The following is a 20,336-nucleotide window of genomic DNA, read 5'->3' as shown; positions in this document are numbered from 1 at the left end:
GGCCCAGGCCCTGTGGCTGGGCTGCGTCCCTGCCTGGACAGCTCTGCCTGATTCACTTTAGGTCATACCCCGGCGACGTCCACGGGGAGGCCCAGCAGGCCGGTCAGCGGCAGCCCTGGCCTCGCATGCCTCTCCGCGTGTCCTCGAGGAGGGCTCCTGGGGTGGACGCCGCAGGGGCCCAGCAGTGGGGTTCAGCCTCCACCCTGCCTGGCTCTGTCGTCAGCTGGGCGTGTGATGGGAAGTCCGTCCTGACTCAAAAAGGAACCCCCCGTTGGCCTCCTGACTCACTTCCTCTGTTGGTGAGCTTCTCGGCATGGCGGGGGCACGGGAGCCGGGCAGGCCCGGGCTGTTCCCACCTCCGGGTCTTGCTAGCTGTCTGACCTGGGCAGGAGAACCGGCCACTCCGAGCCTCGGTTTCTCCATCTAGAAGGTGGCACGGCCCCCCTGCCCTGGAAGTTGATGGGGCCTTCAATACAGAAACAAACCCAGGGCCATCACTGGGTGGGCCTCGCCCAGGGGACCCCTGGCTGTCCTGACTGGCATTTGGTGACATTTTATCCAACCCTCAGGAGCCTCCTTGGCATCCGAGATGACTTTGACACTCATCCAGGACCTTCACAGGGGCACAGATGAGCTTGGAGGAGGGGCGTTGGCTGCTCAGGGGCGTGGCCCAGGTTTACTAGAGAGGGGTTCTGAGGACGGGCGACAGGTGCAGGGTGCAGGTGCGGTGGGCAGAGGGACAGCTCCCCAGCCGTGTGCAGGTCCAGTCCCTTCTGGTGAAAATGCTTCTGCTGGAACTCTTGGCCTTTTATTGAAGAGCAGGTTTAAGTAAAAAGCCTGCCTTAGGGTCTACTGACTCCCAAGGCGTTTTCTAGCAGGCAACCTCAGGTGCCACGTGGCAAGGACCCTGCGGGACCGACACTGTCTCCAGATAGAAGGTCTTGTGTTGCCTCAACTGCTGTGAGACCTGCCACCCTGGATGCCACTCCCTTGCTCAGAGCCACCCATCCTGGCTCCCTACTGCACTAAGTAAAACCCACACACTCCTTGGAATCCTTGTCACCTGGGCGCCAGACCCCTCCCCGGCATGGCTCTCTGATGCCTCTCTTTGCTAACAATTCCACCCCCTCCTCAGCCTGCACTTTCCCACCTCCAGCTCTGCTCCTACCCCTCTACCTGCTCGTTACACCTGTCCCCACTTCTCTTCCCTCCAGCTAAGCCAGGTGTTCCCTCCTGGGTGAGCCCCTCCCTGGGTGCTTGGTCCTCCAGAGCTCCTGGTGCATCTCTCCATGTAACACCATTTGGAACCTGTGGTCATGGAGACCACGGGCTGTGCACCTGTGGGCCTGCATGACCCCACACCCCATGCATCTGGGTGTGGGAGCCAAGTGATCTTGGATTTGACCCCACATCTCCCAACTACTAGCTCCGAGACTTTGCGTAGGCCCTGGATCTTCTCTCAGCCTCGGTGAACCCATCTGTAAAATAGGGATGAATGTTAAGACCTGTCACTCAAGCACAAAAACACATTTTTACTATGAACTCATCAGATGCTGCTGGACTGAGTGGCTTCTCATAATAGATGGTTTTGTGGCTTTCGGGAATTCCAAGCACAGTGACGCCCCCTTGGGCTGAGAGCCCTGGCACTGGAGGCTGTGAATAAGGGCCTCACCCGCTTCCTTTCTCCTGAGCCTGCCAGGGGCCAGCAGGCTTCGGGTGACTAGGCTGCCCCAGAGGTGTCCTGCTCAGGCCAGTGCTCCGCCTGCCCTCCTGCTGCATCTCCGGAGGGAGGCACTTCTGCTTTCCTTCGGTTCCATTGTTGGAGTTTAAAGTTTCAGGTTGGGGATGAGGGTGTGGCTCAGAGCAGGTGTTTATCATGCAGGAGGCCTGGGTTGCATCCCTGGCACCATAAAGAAAAACAATCCTGTCATTTCTGTAATTCCCATAAGAACAGTTTAGACCCAGGGAATGGCATCGGGCTCCTGAGGCGACCTGGGTCAGCAGCAAGCAGCCTCAGAATCTGACAGTCCCAGGTCCAAATCCCGGCTCTGCCTCTCGGGCAATTACAGTGAGCAAAGGTTTTCTCCACCTTTCAGAGCCCTAGGTTCTTTATCTCTGAAACACAGGATAGCAACTTTCAGAGTTGCAGAGAGCCCGAGGGGGAGGGCCATCTTGGAGGACACCTAAGGCTGTGACTTCTCTCCCTGTTTACCAACACTGTTGTTACGGTCTTTGTGATCACAGCCAGGCTAGTAGATAGGCAGCAGCCTGTGGTTCCATTTCCCTCATGGCTGATAGTTTGGACTCCTCTTCTGGGACTTCTGTTTTCCCGTGTCCTTGCTCGCCACTTGTAGAAACATCTTATTTCAAGAAACGTCTGCTCAGATCCTTTGCCTATTTTATAAATGGATTATTCACCTTTTTATTATTGAATTGTAAGTGTTCTTTGAATATTTAGATACAAGTCCTCTGTCAGTTAACATAACTTACAAAAGTTTTCTCCCACCATCTTCCCTTATTTAATGGTGGCCTTTGAAGCACAAAAGATTTTAATTCGGATGGTGTCCAATTTCTCTATTTTTTCTTTTTGCTGGTGATTTTGGCGTCACGTCTAAGAAATCACTGTCTACTCCAAGGCCAGGAGTCTATGCCTCTGTTCTCTTCTAGAGTTTCATAGTTTGGGCTCTTACATCTGGACCTTTGACCTACCGAGTTGTTAACCCTGCACTTGGTGGGGGGTAGGGGTCCAACTTCAAGCTTTCCTCGTGGATATCTGGTTGTCCCAGCACTGTCTGTCAAAAAGATTATCCTTTCCTCATTTAATTGGTTTGATGCCCTTGTTGAGAGTTGCCTATAAATATGAGGGTTGACCCTTTCTTTATTCGTGGGTTTTTTGAAGAAATGGAATGCTCCCCTTCAGAAGCACAGGATGTCTTTTTACAAAGATAAGTCCTGGCCATTAGCTCTGTGGCTGAGCTGCTGGAAGATCCTGGGTGAGTCTGTTTCCTTCACTAAATCTCAGTCTCTCTGTCTAAAACAGCACAGCTAGGTAAGAGGGTTTCTGAGCATTGGCTCAGTTGTGACATGAGGGCACTTGGGAAGGTTTGCACGGATCCTTTCTCTCCTCTGCTCCTTGGAGTGCCTCCCCATCCCATGAGGCCCACCCCTGCAGCCTGTCCTAAATCAGGGGGCAGTTCCAACAATATTATTGCTGTGCACATTCATTTAGTAAGCCACGCTGCTCTCCCGCTCTGTGCCAGCTGGGATCCAGGCCTGAGTGTCCAGTGGAAGACAGACTTATCAGCAAGTAATTCTGAGTGGAGTGGACATGTTGGCTGGCCCTTGGTACTGTAGGCAGCAGGTATGGGCAATGGATGGCAACACATGACTTTGCTGATAGAGCCTAGGCCTGGTCCATAGGGTGAACATTTGCTTTAGGCCATATCTGAAGGGTGGAGCTATGGACTAAGGCCACCATGCTCTGCACCTGCCCCCCCAGCAGCAGCCACTATTACCTCACTCACACTTTGGGCTCTAACCAGTACAACACACCAAATAGGTGCTGAGCATGGGTCTACAAGTACAGTATCCTGGTTAGGGAGTAAACTCTGGAGCTAGAATTCTTGAGTTCCAATCCTGGCTCTACATGCTCCTGAGAAGATTATTTAACATCTTTGTGTTTTGTTCCCTTATTTATACCATGGGTATGTATTTATGCTTGTTGGAATATTTGTTTCTAAAGCTTGATAAAGTGCTTTATTAAATGGCATGGCACAGCTCTTACAGGTTGAAATTGTAGCTTGAAAAAAAATGCAGCATTCACTCCAACATGTTGTGTCCAATCCACAATTGGTTCTTATAGCCCATGGCCAAGACACATTGTAACATGGTAACATGGTACAATTAGCCTCTTGATTGTTCGAGCAGAAGATAATTAAAGCCCTTTACACTTGGAGTGATCAGGGCTGCTCAGAAGCCTGGATTTCCCTTATTTACAATGATTCTGTTCAAATAAGTCTGGAAGTGAAACCGATGTGGCCCTTCCTTTCACCACACCCTCTGCACTAAAGCTCACCCAATCTCAGAGGCATGGAAGTCAGGTGGCGACAACTGCTCCTGTTTTAGCAATAGGGAGACTGTAGTCATGGAGCTGGTGGGTGGCAGAGCCCTCACTGGAACCCATGTCCCCTAAACCCACTTCTCGGCCGCCTCCACCCCATGCTGATGTCCACTCTTGCCCTTAGAGCTTGCCTTTCTCAGGTTTCACTGAACCAGCAACATGAGTATATTTCAAGAACTAATGCTGGCAGAGGGAGGCACATCCTGGTTCCATGCTTTTTTCTTTATTTCACTTTTCTTTCTCCTCTTATGTGGGGCGGGGTGAAGGGTCGTCACTGGGGATTGAACCCAGAGGTGCTTTTCCACTGAGCCACATCCGCAGTCCTTTTTAATATTTTATTTTGAGACAGGGTCTCAGTGGGTTGCTTAGGATCTTGCTAAGGTGTTAAGGCTGGCTTTGAACTCCTGTCTCAGCCTCCCAAAACAACTGGAATTATAGGAGTGTGCCACTATGCTGAGCAGCTCTCTTCTTTAATTAAAAAAAGAGAGGGGAAAAAAACCCTGAATTATGAATTATGAATACATAATAAGTACCAACAGGAATAGGTGCTCTTATTTGCATTTTCCAGATTTATCTCTCCATTAACAGTATTTGTATGCACCAGCTGTATGTCAGTATCTGTCCCCAGTATTGGAAATAAAATAGGCAAGGGCTCAGGTGCTGTTTATTCTGAAGCGAGAGCAAGCTGAGTTCAGAGCAGCTGGACTGTGGTCGATTCCTATAAATCAAAGGTCGTTGATCTTCAAGGCTGATGCTAGGAGGTTCCAGGGCTGACGCACATGCTGTGCAGGAATCCAGGTCCAGTTTGGGACCTTCAGGAGGATACAAAGGGGCCCCAGGGTGGTGGAATAGAGGCCCCACGGAAGTGCTCTGTGGGAGGTGAGAGAGCCTGTGCACATTTGGTGAGTCTATTTTTCTGCTTTTACATCCCCCTGGCTGTTGGTTCTAGGTGCCTGGTTTTGTCCCAGGAGTCACCCGTTCAAGGAGCTGGCTGGCAGCACCCTTGGAACTGGAGCAGGTCGCTCTTGGCTGAGTGTCTCCCGGTCACTCAGCTCCTCACGCCCTCAGCCTCTGCCAGCTGGCCCGGTGCTGACACACTGGGGAGCTCTACAGGGAGAGAGGCCTGGGCAGTGCTTGGTACAGAGTCACCGCCTAGCAAGGGCGTCCTGGACTATAAGTGCAGAATCAACAAGACGTTTTGCCATTTGTGCTGTGAGTGAAAGCCACCACGTGCTATCACTACACACCAGTTAGAAGAGCTGAGATTAAAAAGATTAACCATGTGAAGTGCAGGCCGGGGTGTGCGGGAACCGGAGCTCTCACAGACGCTGGTGGGAATACCAAGCCTCGCAGCTCCTGGGAGCACAGTTTGGCAGCTTCATAAAACAGTGACCAGGTGCCATTCTGTGATCCAACACTCATTGGCATTTATATACCAGGGAAACAAAGTCTTCTGTCCACGCCTGGTGCTATCGCAGCCTCCTGTGACAGCCAATGCCAGCCACCAGTGGGCCTAGGAATGACCAACCCGTGGAAGGGCCTGCTCTGGAATATAGCTTAGCAATAAAAAGGAAGGAATCATGGATACAGGCAGCAGGAGGTGGGGGGCATGGATCTCCTAGTGGTCATGGTGAATGGGAGAAGCCAGACCTCTCAAAAAAAAAAAAAAAATATATATATATATGGGTTCCTGCTGTATCTCTCCATTCCATTTGTGCACTACACTCTAGAAAAATGGAACTAATCAACAGTGACAGTGAACAGTTCTGTGCCTGCCTGGGACAGGCTGTCGGTAGGACCAAGGGATTCTAAAGAGGATGGGTTCATTGTCTGGATGGGCTGGTAGCTTCGTAAGTGACTTGTCTGTGTCAAAACTTACCAAATTGTGCATTTTAACTATGAGAAGTTTCTTGTTTGTCAGTGATGCCCCCCACAAAGGTGTTAAAAGAAAAATCTCCAGCCAGCCATCTGTAAGATGAATCCCACCTGCTCCTTCAGTGGCTGCCCGTCTGTGCCGTAGACAGGAGCAACAAGATACAAACAACACCAGGAGGGTGGGTTCCTGTCCCTGCTCTCCCTCTGCCACCTGAGCCTCAGTCTTCTCACGGAGCAGTGGGACCACTCCCAGGGCTGCTGGAGGTCAAAGGACACGGGGCCCCTGGAGACCCAAGCAGGGGAGAGGTCCTTCCTGCCAGGGGCGAGGAAGCGGCCCCTGAGTGGCCCTGGGCTGGATGTCTAAAGCAGAACAGGGACGGCCTGGGAGCAGGAGATGCGGAGGGGCTGGCCTGGCCGCAGCAAGGACTTCCCAGGCAGAAGTAGCTGGGAGAGGCAATGCCTAGACCCAAAGGTTCTAGAAACATGGCCTGCAGGGACCAGGAGCACCCTGGCAAGTTAGAGTGAGGTGGGAGCCCCTTCCATGAGGGTCTGCTCTAGAGATATGAGTTCTAGGGGAAGTCTTAAACATTTTGTATAAGAAAAACAAAATATGATGCACCCTGCATCTGCTTTCTGCTGTGTCTGATGTCGAGTTGGTGAGTTGTCGGTAAGCGAGGGGTCCCAGGACACTGTGCTGTGCTGCCCATTTTCCTCTAAAGGGCCTGTCTGTGTGTGACCTGGGTTTGAGGCAGCGGGAGGCACGCAGTGAGGCATCAGTGGTCACTGTGGTGACAGTCCAGCGAGCAGGCACTGGTTTCTGTGGGAGATGCTTGGGGAGGCGGGGCCAGCCGGCCAGGCAGGTCTGGTGGGTGCAGGAATGTTCCCTCTGCAGGGGAGACTGTGTCTGAGGACAGGAGGAGCTGGGGGACAGGGTCAGACCTGGTTCACACACACCTCTGACTCCCAAGGCCAACAAGATCAGGGAGGGGGCTGGAGAGGGTAGCATGGGGGGTGTGGGTCAGTGCCACGCCCCAGAGATGCTGGCAGGGTGAGGACAAGTATAGAGACTTGGAGTGAGTTCCTGCTGGCTCCACCCCACTGGGACAGATCTCAGGGAGGGCTGTGGCATGGGTTGGGCCTCGCCCCAGGCCAGTGGAGAGCTGTCCTCAGCCCAGGGCTTTGGAGACTCCATCTCCAGGGGCTTAGGACTGCAGGTGATGGGTTCCTGCTGAGGCAGGGGCTGGGCAGGGCTCCTCCTGGGTTCTCTTGCCCTGTTCCCCACACTGAGAGGATGCCGGTGCCTGCCCCCTCCCCCGGCCCCTGGTCCCATATGAACATGGCTGGTGCTGGGTGGGGTGGGAGAAGTTCCACTCCTTCCTGTGGACTCAGAGAAGGCCCTGAGCTCCACGGGGAGGCAGGGCCCAGAGAGGAGGGGGCCAAGGGAGGAAGGGGAGACAGCCTGGTGGGAGCAGAGGAAACAAATACCTGTGTTCTGTCTGGCATTCTGAGAGGCCCGCGGACAGGTCTATTCATCAAACACCAGCACAGGCAGCTGCTCTGGAAATGAAGCCCCTGGTGGGTGGGGACAAGCAAGGGAGACCCCTGCCTTTTAGATTTCTAATTTTGGCCCGCGTTGACCCAAGCCTGATCACGGGGCCAAATCCCCCCACCAACAAATTCTCACAGACAGATCCCCTTCATAGCCGGAGTAAGTTCCATCCTCCGTGACCTTAGACATCCTCTAAACCGGTGGCTCAGAAACATTATCTAGAAACTAGTTAGAAACGAAAACTCCCACCCTACACAGATTTAGAAACTGGGGTGGGGCCAGCAATCTGCTTTAAGAAGCCCTCCAGGTGAGGGGTGGGTGTGTGCAGAGTGCTGGCCCCCATCAGTCCTCAAAGGGGTGTTGTGTGTGTGTGTGTTACGACACTTAGTGAGAAATCTATTACAACACTGATGATACCCATCCATTCTACATGTCGCACGTTGGATCAAGATCCCCGAATTAATTTCACAACCCACGGAGAGGTCATGACCCCAGTGTGAAAAAACTGCAGCTTCGCAATAATGCCTGGGGCCAGACTGGCGGCACTGTGGGCCTGCCCACATCAGCCTGGGACGGGGCACTCAGCGTCCCAGCTAGCCTCAGACGGTCCCTGACACCCTGCCCAGCGCTGTGGGCCTCAGCAGAAGACCAGTCCCCTGCCTCCTGCCCTCTGACCCGCTCTGCTCACCCACTCCACCAGCTGCTCCTGGGACCCAGCAGGTCCTGAGAGGGGCTGTGAACTCCCGCAGCCTCTGATTGGCCGCCCTCCTGGAGCCTGAGCCAATCACAACTGGCCCGGAAAAGCTAAGGCTCCACCCTTTGGAGCCACTGCCCCGCCCCTGGGAAGCCCCTAGGGAGGACCCACCGCCTGCTCTTGGGTCCTCCCTAGGTTGCTCTCCTACCTCTGTTCACTGGGACACTTAGGTTTTGACTGCAGGCTGCCAAGGCCCGTGTTTCCCAGGGAGAAATCCTGGCACCCTCCAGCCGTGCCTGTTGATGGAGAGCTTGGGAGTTAATTTAGGAGCTGTGTGAGGTGCTGTTTTATTGCTGGCCTATCTGGGTTAGGAGGTGGGCCAGCGAGCCGCTGGTTTCCGTGCCAGACACCATTTATCTAGGATGGCGGGCTGATTTAAAGTCACTCTCAGTGCTCTTGCCTTGGAAGCAGTTGCTGGCTTGTGCTCTTGTGACTGGGGCTGTAAAGTGGACCTCACAACCCTCCCACAAAGTGGGGTTTGTTGTATGACCTTTGCAGTCGTGCCTCAGTATCCACCAGGGCTTGGTTCCAGAACCCCCCACGAATACCCAAATCTGCAAACGCTCAAGTCTGTTACATAAAACGGCACAGTATTTGCATAGGACCTACAGACACCCCCCTAAAGACTGTCATCTCTGGTTTACTTATGACAATATAATGTAAATAGTTGTTAAACTGTATTTCTTAGGGAATAATGACAAGAAAAAAGAAGTCTGTACAGGTTTAATAAAAATGCAAGTTTAAAAAAAAACTTTTTAAAAAAATATATACCAGAGATTGAATCCAGGGTGCTTAACCACTAAGCTACATCCCCAGCTCTTTTTATTTTTTGAGACAGGGTCTCATTAAGTTGCCTAGGGCCTCGTGCAGTTGCTGAGGCTGGCTTTGAACTTGGGTCCTTCTACCTCAGCCTCCCAAGCTGCTGGGATTACAGGTGTGCGCCAATACAGCCTGCCCAAAAATGTTTTTGGTCTGTGGTTTGGCCGGCCGTGTAGCCAATGGTCAGAAGGAGGTTGAGGCCCCTGGAGCCTGTGTGGCTTCCATGCAGTCCCTGTCCAAGCCTCTGTGTGGCTACCTCTACGGTGGGATAAAACCCAGGGATGGTTCCCAAATCTAGCTTCAGCTGCCTTGGAGAGCCGGAAGAATATATAGAAGATAGCACTACAGTGTCTGGTCTGAGGCTGGTTTGTCCTCCATGGGAGCCCCCTGACCCTCCTTTGTACACACTTTGCTCTCAGAACCACCTTCTGTCCAGCCAGTGCAGGCGTGGCTCACGGAAGCCCATCTGTCGGTGTCCTGGGCTGTGGCCTCTCCGCAGCATCCTCTGCGATCTCTGGGCGGATTGCTTTCCTGGAGTCCGTTGGAATACGCTTGGCAATTGAACCCAGCTGTGTCTCAGTTCCTGAAATTCCATCTGAGTATAGGAGGGCAGTGGGAAGGAGGGTGGAAGGGTGGGAACTCCATGTGACAGGGCAGGACTGAGTCACAGCGCTGGTGAGTCACAGCCCACCGGGACTCTGGGTGGGTTTTTGGTTGGCGGCTCCTGGCTGGGTTCACCCGGCGGGAACCCCAGGCTGAACACTCACAGGGCCGCTGCAGAGCCTAGTTGTCTAGAGCCACATCCCAGTACTTCCTGGGTTCCAGAACAAAATGTCAGAAGGTTGCTGGGTTGGCACAGGGCAGGCATGGCCAGGCGGCGGGGGCTCGCCTATTTGTCCCCCACTCTAGCTCCTCCGATCCCCGAGGGTCCCTTTCTGAAGTTGGATCTTACTGAAGGCCTGCAGAGGCTGTCTGCATGGGGCTCCCCACACTGTGTGGCGGCTCTCAGTAGGTTCTGGGGTACAGACAGGGCGGGTAGGCTGTGTACACCGTGGGGTTGAAGAACAAAAGCTTTGGACTTTAGCTGTCCTGGGTTCAAGCCCGGCTCTGCATCGCTGTTACTCAGGGCAGTGTCCTCAGCATCGCTGAATCTCGGTTTTCTCAGCCACAAAGTAGGGAGAATAGTAAACGTCTCACTGTCCTTTGTGGGTTAAATAAGTTAATAGCTATAAATGTTTTTGTCAGGCAAACATGGGCCATCACTATTATCTTTCACCCTGGATCCTCCCCTTTGGGACAGGCTATTGATTTCTGTGAGTCTTAGTTTCTTTCTTTGTAAAGTGGGACTAGTAATGCTAACCGTGTGACTGTCACTGGGAACCTGGCTTTGCCCCTTTCTTGTAAGGCAGCGGGTGTGGTGTCACAGTTTAAGGGTGCCCCCTATTGGGATTTAGCTGGGTCCTGAGCAGGGTGCTTGGAACCCTGGGATCATCAAGTAGAAGTGGTGTCACGGTGTTAGCCAACTCCTGGAGACTTTTCAAACACCGTTCAGGAGTCTGAGGGACGGAGGCAAAGGGCTGTCCTGACTTGGTCCTTATGTGTGTCAGCACCTCATAGTGGCACTGCAGAGCCATAGAGGGGCTTCCCCCTGCACCTCCGCCTCCTAGGGCCTGGGAAGAAAGGGAAGACGAGGAGAAACTCTAACCACTGACCTGGGGTTAGGGCTCTGGTTCCAGTGGCCATCCATGATGCTGAGCTGGCGGGAGGCCAGTGTCAGGCCTTTCTGTCAGTGCCAAATGCCCGGTCTTTCCTGCTAGGTTGATCCTCTGCAGGCCACATTGCAACTTGACCATTTGTTCTTGGGCCTGGGACAAGGGCAAAGGGTCTAGTGTCCTTCTGTGGTCTCTGATGGGCAGGCTCTAGCCTGGGAGCTCATATCCATTCCTCCCTGTCCCCTGCTCCACCCACAGTCAGAAGTGCACCCTGCAGGCTGTGTGGCACAGCTCCCTGGTGCTGGCTTCAGGCCGAGCCCGAGCTAACGCCACAGGGCCCAGGCAAGGACAAGGCTGGGGCTTCCTCCCACAGCCTCACCATCCTGGGTGGGGCCTCCTGTTTTGCGCTCGGTGGCCCCCGACCCAGGATCCCTTTGCCTCTGGTAGCTCCTCGGCTCCTTCCCCTGTGTGCCATTCCCCTGGTTTGTAGCAGGACTCAGTGGGTCACTCCGCCTCTCTGGACCCCAGCTGATCCAGGGCTGCTGTCCTCCTGGGCAGTTGTGCCTGGTGCCCCGCTGGCCGGTGGAGCTGGGCCTCACCTTGGAGGCAGGATGATCCGTGATTCAAACTGGGGCTTTGGAACCAGCAGAAGGAGGCTCCAGTCTTAGTGCTTCCTCTAGTGGCTCTGGCCTGCAGGCCCCCGTCCCTGTACTGTCCCCGAGCTGCTGTCTACAAGCAGGAGCTCTCCTGGCCTGCCCAGCTGCCCCCTACGTCTGAGAGGAAGATGCTCTGCTACCCTGTGTGGGGCGGAGGAAGCTCTATCAAGGGCCCTGCTACGAGGCCAAGTTGGAGAATGGAGGGACCATCCTCACCAACGGGGTGTGGAGGACCCAGTGGGGGCTTTGCAAACTCCTGACGTAATGCAGCCACTTGGTTATTCCACCAACAGAGGCCCCCCTGCCCCTGGCCGTAGTTCGTGGTTGGTTGCTGTCTGGAGTCTGCGTCTGGTTGCCCGCCCCTCTGTCAACCTCACACTTCTCTGTGACAGCTCAGCCTCCTCAGTCAGCCTTCCCTGTGGCTCTCATTAAGGTTCCCTTTTTGAGGACTTTGGCTCAGGCCTGGCGCTCAGGTTCTAGAAGCTTCCTGACCTCTCCCACAATGCACCCTCGCAGCCTTTGGACAGGCTGTCTCCAGCTGTGCCCAGGGCCTTGGCCACCTTCCTACGGGCTGCTCCGCCTTCTCAGCCAACGGCTCTGGCCCAGGTTTTGAGTCCTTGCTCTGTTTCTAGTCTGCCCTGTCACCTGCCCCCACCTGGGTCTTCTACCCCAAGAAAAAAAGAGGGAAAAAAAGTACTCCTCTTCTGGATGCCATCTGTGAAGGCCACATGGCCACTGAGACCCAAGGCTGTTCCCTCTCTGTCTCCTCCACGGGCTGCACGTGCCTGGACCACAGTGGTCAGTGTCCTCCCGGAGGCCCCCTTGCTGCCCGACAGACAGCTGAGAGACACACCCAGAGCCCACCCCTTGCTGCCCCTTTCCGGAGACCTTCCCCCTCCAGGGGCCTAGAAATAGAAGCAGCTTATTTATTCATTTTCACCCCCAGCACTTTTTCTTGCTGAAATGCTGCTTAGAAATGCTTACAAAATGCATAGTTCTTTTTTTTTTTTTTAAACTATTTGGGTTTCTTATTAAGTGCAACAAAATTAATCCTAGATGGATTATAATACTAAACATTAAAAAATAATTCCATAAAATGATCAACATAATGTGGGAACAAATATATCCACACACGAATGTGATCGAGTGTGACCTGTTAAACATTTCTGTATGCAATGAAACAGGGTAAGGAAATATTTGTCCGATATGTCAAGAACTGAAACCTATGCCAAAATCTTGAATGGCCTGTTACAAGACTGTTTAAAGGGCATCTACAGATGCACAAAAAAAGAGTAGTCAGAAACTAGAGGGAAGAGATTCTACATGATTTTGAAAAATTTCTACAAATGTAACTTGTTTAAAATAGATTTGGAATCAACCAGATTCTTCAAAGGCATTACGATTAGTTGGACGACTTCTTTTTAACTAGCTCGCAGTAGCTGCCTGTCTGGGGGGCACAGCCGCTGCTTCAGTACAGGGAGCCTTGGATCCGAGGTCGCGGTCCCCTGGGGTAACCAGCACCTCCCTGTCCCTGTCCTTTCCTTCCGTTCGAGCTCCCCTCCCTGAGTTCTTTGGCTGCTGTGAACATGGTCCCTTTTAAAATGCCATCTCCTTAACCAACTTAAAGATCAGAGTCCTCCCTCCCCACAGAGAGGCAGGGTTGTGCTCCGTGGCCTCCCCTTGTCCTGGCCCTGCACAGTGGCCATCTGCACTGTTCCCAGGCTCAGCCAGCCCCGTGTGTCCATCCCCGTGAACCCTGGCCATCGCCTGAAGCTGTTGGCCCCATACCAAGACTCCTGCTGGTTCCCGTTGCCCTGAGGCTCAAGTCCAGCTCCTGGACGCAGCCGCTGAGAGGCTCTGACCTGGCCCTCATGCCCCCATCCCGGCTTTCGCCATCGCCCCCCCCCCAGCCTGTCTCTCAAGGCCCACATCAGCCTGTGCCCTAACCACCTGACCACACGTCCCTGTCCCTTAGTGAACAGGTGGTCCTGGGAGGCCACACACCTGTCTCCACTCGCAGCCCCTGGCACGCTGTGTGGCTGCAGTCCACTAGTCTAGCGGTCGGGGGGCCCCTTGCTGTCCTAGAGCCCCCGGGGTGGTCGAGGGCTGCTGTCTGGCTGCCATCCTGAGAGGGGAGACCCTCTACCCAACACTCGTGTTCAGGGAGGAAGGAGCAGCGTCCGCCTGTGGAGGGTGCGCTGGGAGCCGCCCCGGGGTGGCTTCATGGATCACAGTAGGTGTTACTCATTTTCCAGGTGAGGAGATGGTTACCCAGAGGGGTCCAGTGGCTAGATGTCCTGCAGCCAGTGAACCATGAGGCCTGGGCCGCGGACCATCCGGTCCTTCCACCTGCGAGGCCTGCCCTACCCCAGGACCCCATGCCGCCAGCTTGGGGGAGCAGTGGTGTCCTGCAGTTGTAGGTTGGCACCTTGGGCCATCTGCACAGGAGTTGGCAGCTACGGCCCACGGTCCTGGCCCAGCTGGCGGCCGGCTCTTGTCCACTCAGCAGGCCAAGGATGGCTCTCATGTTTTTCACGGAGCCAGGGAACCAATATGCAGCAGAGCATGCATGAGGCCCACGCAGCCATCCACAGCCACAGATGCCATGGAAGTGTGTCCCCTGCATGGAAAATGTCCCCTGGCCATTTCTACCTTGGATGTGATTCAAGGAATGCCCAGGGGCAGCGAGTAGTGGGAGCTGTGGGAGGCGGGCTTTCCTCAGCCGCTGAGGGGTGCAGTGAGGCAGAAGCAGTTCCCTGGACTGGCTGAGGAGGGTCTCGTGAGCAGACAAAGGGAGCAAAGGACCAAACCAACTGACAGTCTGAGGGTAGTGGTTGGTCCCCAGGCCTGGTGCGTGGCTGGGCTTGTCCTAGCTCACAGGGGCCTCGGTCACAACCTCAGAGATCCCTCAGGGACTCCTGGTCCATTTCTTTGTTGCTATAACAGAGTACCTGAGACCAGCAGATTTATGAAGAATAGAGGTTTATTTGGGCTGACGGTTGTGGAGGCTGAAAGTCCAAGAACATGGCAGCAGCGAGGACCTCGTGCTGCTTTGATTCATGGTGGGAAACAAAAGGGCAAGGAGGTGTGTGCAGAAGAGAAACGCAAGGGGCAGCCTCGCCGTGTACCACCCACTCCCATGGTAACTAGCCTCGCCCCAGAGAGCGAGAACTCACTCCCAAGAGAAGCAGCCGAGTGCCGCAGCAGGGCGTTAGTCCCTCGTAACAACCTGATCACCCCACCACCCCCCTTAGAGTGGGAATCAATGCCAACATGAATTTCCCCGGGGACAAGTCACATCCACACCTTAGCACAGTTCGACACTCACCGCCTACAGATGGGGACCCTGAGGCCCAGAGGGACAGGCGCTTGCTCAGGGAACTATCCAGACTCCAAATCCAAAGCCCCCTGCTGGCCCCATCTCAGCCATATCATTGAGGACAGAGGGTCATCGAGGGCAGGGGTCTCTGAGGGGTCAGGGAGGAGGACATGAGATGGAGCAGGGCCAGTGACAGGCTGGCTGTGGGCTGGTGGGGACAGTGGAAGACCAGGTGGCTCAGGTGCTGTAGCCCAGCCGCAGCCGGCTGTATTGGACGCTCCTAGGGCTGTCCCCGGGGAGGGCAGGAGGAGGCCAGGAGTGCGCTTGGGTTCACTGAGGATGTGCTGGTGGCCCCCCACCAGGCCCGGGGCTCTTCAGGGCCTCCCCCTTGGTTTCCTCACAGGCCTCCATCCAGAGGCCTCTGTCGCTGACCTTGGCTTCCACAAATGGCCAGCACAGGGGGCTCCCTGGTGAGCCTCCAGGGGTCCTAGCGTGGGGAGCGTCTATCCAGATGGGCTTTCGTTGGCTGTTTCTTTGCTCTTTAAATCTACCGAGTGTCCACACTTCCTAGTGCAGTCGCTCCTCTCCGTTGGTGATGGGAAGCTGAGAGCGGGACTCCTGGGTGGGGTGGGGTAGAGCTTGCCTGGCACGCAGGAGGCCTTGGGTTCCAACCCCAGCCACAACAACAACCAACAAAAGACCCTCCCCTGGCTAGAATCTAGGGACCCACGAACCTGGACAGGAGCCAGCAACCTCCTGCCACACCCAACTGACGGTGTTCCTGCAGGAGGAGGCCGAGCCAAGCCGCGCCCCCGGGAGTCACAGTGCCTGGAACTGGGCACGTGTATTTTTAGGGTGCATTGTGGTTGCTGCAGGGATCTCCAAGTGTCATTTGCGCTCAATGCTACTGCACAGTTACAGAGGCCCTCGGTTAGATCTTGTGACTTAGTGCATCCAGAAAGGGGTGCCGCTGTGCGTGCATCTCGCGGATTTTATTTTTAATATTTGGTGACGAGGTTTTGATACCGTTGGTTCTCTAATTCTTTGTCTTTTATTTTTTGGCATTTAAAACCGTTTTTCCGAGGAGGAAAGGTCAGGAGCGTCCTTACCCGCCTTGTGGCTCTTCCACCTACAGCCACCTGAGACTCCCTTGCGGCTGGCATGGGTCATGCCTATTTGTGGCCGTGGTCCCGGCCTCTGGTGCGGCTCGGAGCTGTCACATTTCTAGTGTTGAACTGAGCTGAAACAAAATGGCTTGGCGGACGCGCCCAAGAGGCCCGGGTCTCCCAGCACCGCCTGCAGCTCCCCAGCCCAGCGCTGGTTCTGTCCAAGGCTCAACAGAGCCCAGCATCAGGCCCCTTGCCCCATTTGATGCACCCCCTGTCTCCGCACTACCCAGCACACGGGCCCTGGGCACTTCCAGCGGGGAGTCACCCAACCGCTCCGCCTTGAGATGATTAGAGGCGCTCCCCGCCCCTGGCCTCTGGGAGCCCAGAGATGCCTTTCTGTCCCTTGCTTTATAAAAACCAAAAGCGAACCTTTGGAAGCCAGGCAAGACGCACCTAGACCACGGTTTGGGACCAGGAGTCGTCCGCACTGTCTGATGTGCTTTTCAAAAGAAGCAAAGCCTGGGCGTGGCGCTGGGCGCCTTAAATTGTTTGAAAAAAAAAAAAAAATCAAGAGGCTCTGGAAGAAAAACAAAAACAACACACGGGGCGGCCAGGCCTGAGTCACGGCCCAGTTCCCAGAGCGCAGCCCCTGCACCCCTCCCGGCTGCCTTTGTCCTCCAAGGTCCTCCTTGAAGCTCTCCGCCCTGGCAGGCAGCTGCGGCTGGCGCCCAGCAAGGGCTGGTTGAGCAACCCACCCCCTCAGAGGAGAAGGCCACAGCACTCAGCCACGTTCAGAAAACTGGTGACCACGGCCCTTCTGGAAAATTCACCAAGGGCCTGAGAGGGAGAGGGAGGGAAAGTACTTCCAGCAGTGGTCCCACCGACTGACCGCAGAGAGGTGTCCCGACCACGCGGCCTCTGAGGCCATAGTGCTGTTCCCATGCCAGGGGAGAAAAGCCTGGAGAAGGCAAGGGCCAGGCCTGGGGTGGTGGGGCCACCTCTGCCCCTGCTCCGGCTCCCATTCAGTCACAGGGACCCTCTGACACTGAGAGGTCTCCATGTTTTCCTTTGGGAAGAGGTTGTTGCTGATCCTCGCCCCCCAAAGCACACACACACTTTCTTTCTCTCTTAATCCTGGGACTGAGCCCAGGGGCGCTTTACCACTGACCTACATCCCCTGCCCTTTTTCTTTTCGATTTTGAGACAGGGTCTCCCTAAGTTGCTGAGGCTGGCCTCAACCTTGCAATCCTCCTGCCTCAGCCTCCCAAGTCACTGGAATTACAGGTGTGTGCCACTGCACCCAGTTTAATGTTTCATTTTGCCTTAGAAGGTGTAGAGTTGTAACTACCAAATATTTAACCTTGCCTCATGTTCTGGTATTGTGACACCCTCTACATTCTCCTCTGCAAGTTCACTGTGAGCATAGGTCTGGGTGGTTACATAATATTGTCAAGGGCAGATACACCACCATGTAATGAACTCATCCTCAATCACTGGGCACGGGCTGTTCCTAGCTCTGTCCTGCCTTGCCATGGTAGATAATGGCGCCGTGAGGGTTTTGCTGTGTTACACTCGAGTCCCATTCTGTGTTTCTCTAACAACCTTGGGCTCACTCTGTGCAAGGCATCATGGGAGGCTGGAGGGTAAGCCGGGCATAATCCCTACAATGCAGATATAAATAGCTTTAATCCAAAGCAGGTTAGAGGAACCGTCAACAGAAAACCAAGACCGCGATGTCGGAGAAGAGTTTGGGGCTTCCCAGGGTTTTAGGAAATCCCTGTGAGAAAACCCGAGACTCTGCCTCTGCAGCTCCGGCCAGGCCAGGAGAGTCAGTCCAGCAAGGGGGTAGTTTGGATGGGTGGCCTGGGCCAGGGGCAGGTGCCACCTAATGCAGAGGAGCTCACGGCTGCGTCTCTGGTCAGCGGGTTGCTGTCGCTGCCAGGTGCGCCAACAGAGGGCAGGGTGGAAATCAGTGACGGCGGGGGACCCTGGTGGGTGAGAAGTAGGGACAACACACAGCCCACGGACTGTCCCCAGCCTGGGCTGTTCATGGAGGGGGGAGCCTTGTGACTCCAAGGCCAAGGGCTCTTTGACTTAATCAAGATCTGGGCTCAGGAGTCTAGATGGCGAGCTTCAGGACCCCCTCTTGGAGGGTCCTGCCCCCAAGCCATAGGAGAGAGCCACTGGAGCCAGAGCTGGCCCAGAGGGCAGTGGGGGCCAAGGGCCAGTGGGGCTTTGCCAGCCCGGACCCTGCGGCCCCAGCGCCTGCTTGACGGGCTGGCCCCGCGGGGGCTCTGGGGTGCCGGTGGCAGGACGCGGCCCCTGTACCTTCCTGACCTCCTCTGTCCTTCCTCAGCCCCCGAAGGTGCCATGACTCAGCAGCCCCGGGAGGGCTTCGACCGCAGCGTGGAGGACGCGGAGGCCTGGATGGCGGCCGTGCAGGAGCAGCTGCGGGTCAACGACGACACCCGCGGGCCCCGCGCCGCCCTGGAGGCCAGGCTGCAGGAGACCGAGGTACGTGGAGCGCTGGCCCCGGGGGCTCTGCGGCCTTGGCGTGTCCCTCCCCGTGGACATCAGGCTTCCTGCCTGTTAGGTGGCAGGGGAGCCCAGCCTGTGCTGTCACGCTCTGGCCTGTGCTGTCACGCTCTGGCCTGTGCTGTCACACTCTGGCCCGCGCTGTCACACTCTGGCCTGCATGACATTGGGACACAATGCAGACTCTGGCCAGGGTCCGGCGCAGGGCTGAGGGTCTGTTTCTGACGAGTCCCACGGTAGACGTGGCTGCTGCTCTTTGGGCACATGTTGGTGGTAAGGGACTGGAACCTGTCCTCTTTTCCTGTGGTCCTAGCTGTGCATCTGGGTGGACCCCACTCCGCTGGCCCTTGCCTCTTCCCAGCCTCTGTGAGGAGGGTCTGGGTTGGCCAGGTCGGCCTTCAGCAGGATGGGGGGGGTGCTCTGTCCAGTGACAGAAACGATGACCTGATCTCTCCAGAGCTGGGCTCTGTCCACCACCACTGGGGCACAGCAGGGCCTTGGTCCACAGAGAACTAAGCAGAAGTGTTGGTGCCAGTGCCTGACCTGGCATCCTGGTGCCCTGGTCTGAGGGTGGGCTACCCAAGGGACAAGAGCAAAGAACATGAAACCAAGATTCAGTGACTGGAATTGTAATTTCTATGATGATGTTAGACTGCTGTGTGGCCTCTGCAAAGTCCCTATCCCTCTCTGGGCCTCAGTTTTCCTTTCTGTACGTGACGTAGTTGACTTAAACACCTCTGGGGTCATGTCATTTGGAAATATCATAATTCTAATTTACCACTGAGCCACACCCCCAGCCCTATACTGTATTCTATTTAGAATCAGGGTCTCACTGAGTTGCTTAGCACCTCGCTTTTGCTGAGCCTGGCTTTGAACTTGTGATCCTCCTGCCTCAGTCTCCCAAGTAGCTGGGATTATAGGCAGGAGCCAATGCACTTGGCCTAACATTTTTTTTTTTTTGGTTGTTTTTCTTTTGCTGTTGGTTCTGGAGAGGAAACCCAGAGGCCCACTACCACTAAGCTACACCCTCAGCCCTATTTGAACTTTTTCTATTTTGAGACAGGTTCTAACTAATTTGCCCAGGCTGGCCTCTAACTTGCAATCCTCCTGCCTGGGCCTTCTGAGCCACTGGGATTCCAAGTAGCTGCCGCTGCGCCCGGATAGTGGTTCTAAGGGGAGGGCCTGCCTTTTCCTGTGGCAAAACCCTGCGCCTCCCACTTAGCTTTGGCAATCCCCACCCCCATCCTGTGGGTTTCCTTCTGGGCTCCGTCTTATTCTGTGCATTTGTTGCAAATACCTCATTTGCAACATTTGTCGCCCTTTTTGGATGAGGACAGTAAAGATGAAGAATCTGCATCACCTTTCAGAGTCCAGGTCTGGCTTAGGTGGCAGAGGGAGGAGCCACCTTCTGCATCCTGCAGCTGGGGGCCCAGTCTCCAAGCGCCTCTGGAGAGCCCTTTCACTTGGTCTTGCGCTCTCTGTTCTCATCATCATTCAGGGCAGAGCCTCCCTGACAGAGCCCTGGAGAGCCCCGCCCCTTTCTGCCCTCCCTGGCTTGGGGCGTGGAGGTGGCTGAGACACACCCTATTGTCCATAGTTCGCGGCCTAAGGGGAATGGTACCAAACATCAGGGCGACCGCACAGCCCCCGTGTGGGGATCCTCCCGAAGACGGGTCCCATGATGTACCCTCCTCCTCTGCAACCTCCCGTGGCTCCCCATTGCCCAGCAAAGACCAAACAATCTTCCCCTGGGATCCAAAGCCTCCCCCGCCACACGACCCTGCTCACCCACCTCAGCTGCCTCCCGTGGCTCCTGGGGGCCCTTTGCTGGCGGTGCCCTTTGGCTGGTCTGAGTGGGCAGTGAAGTGAGTGCTCCTGTCCCTCAGTC

General features: G+C 55.3%; 1 protein-coding gene across 7 annotated transcripts in view; it reads left to right on the top strand.

Annotated features, from left to right (window-relative positions):
- Syne3 (spectrin repeat containing nuclear envelope family member 3) overlaps nucleotides 1-20,336 on the top strand; it is an 82,638-nt gene that overhangs the window by 19,525 nt on the left and 42,777 nt on the right. For 2 of the 7 annotated variants that reach the window (XM_078050806.1, XM_078050805.1), the window contains exons 1-2: nucleotides 17,592-17,855; nucleotides 18,270-18,427. In XM_078050806.1, the coding sequence (XP_077906932.1) occupies nucleotides 17,768-17,855; nucleotides 18,270-18,427 (246 nt within the window). In that variant the 5' untranslated portion in view covers nucleotides 17,592-17,767. Of the gene's footprint in view, nucleotides 1-4,865; nucleotides 5,023-17,590; nucleotides 17,856-18,269; nucleotides 18,428-20,336 lie in introns of those variants that run through there. The other 5 variants (XM_078050808.1, XM_078050811.1, XM_078050809.1 and 2 more) reach the window with 5 other exon arrangements.

The sequence above is a fragment of the Ictidomys tridecemlineatus genome, chromosome 5, assembly GCF_052094955.1.
Source record: "Ictidomys tridecemlineatus isolate mIctTri1 chromosome 5, mIctTri1.hap1, whole genome shotgun sequence".
Classification (NCBI taxonomy): Eukaryota; Metazoa; Chordata; class Mammalia; order Rodentia; family Sciuridae; genus Ictidomys; species Ictidomys tridecemlineatus.
Note: the sequence above shows the minus strand (reverse complement) of the source record. Positions and strands in the feature narration are given on the sequence as shown.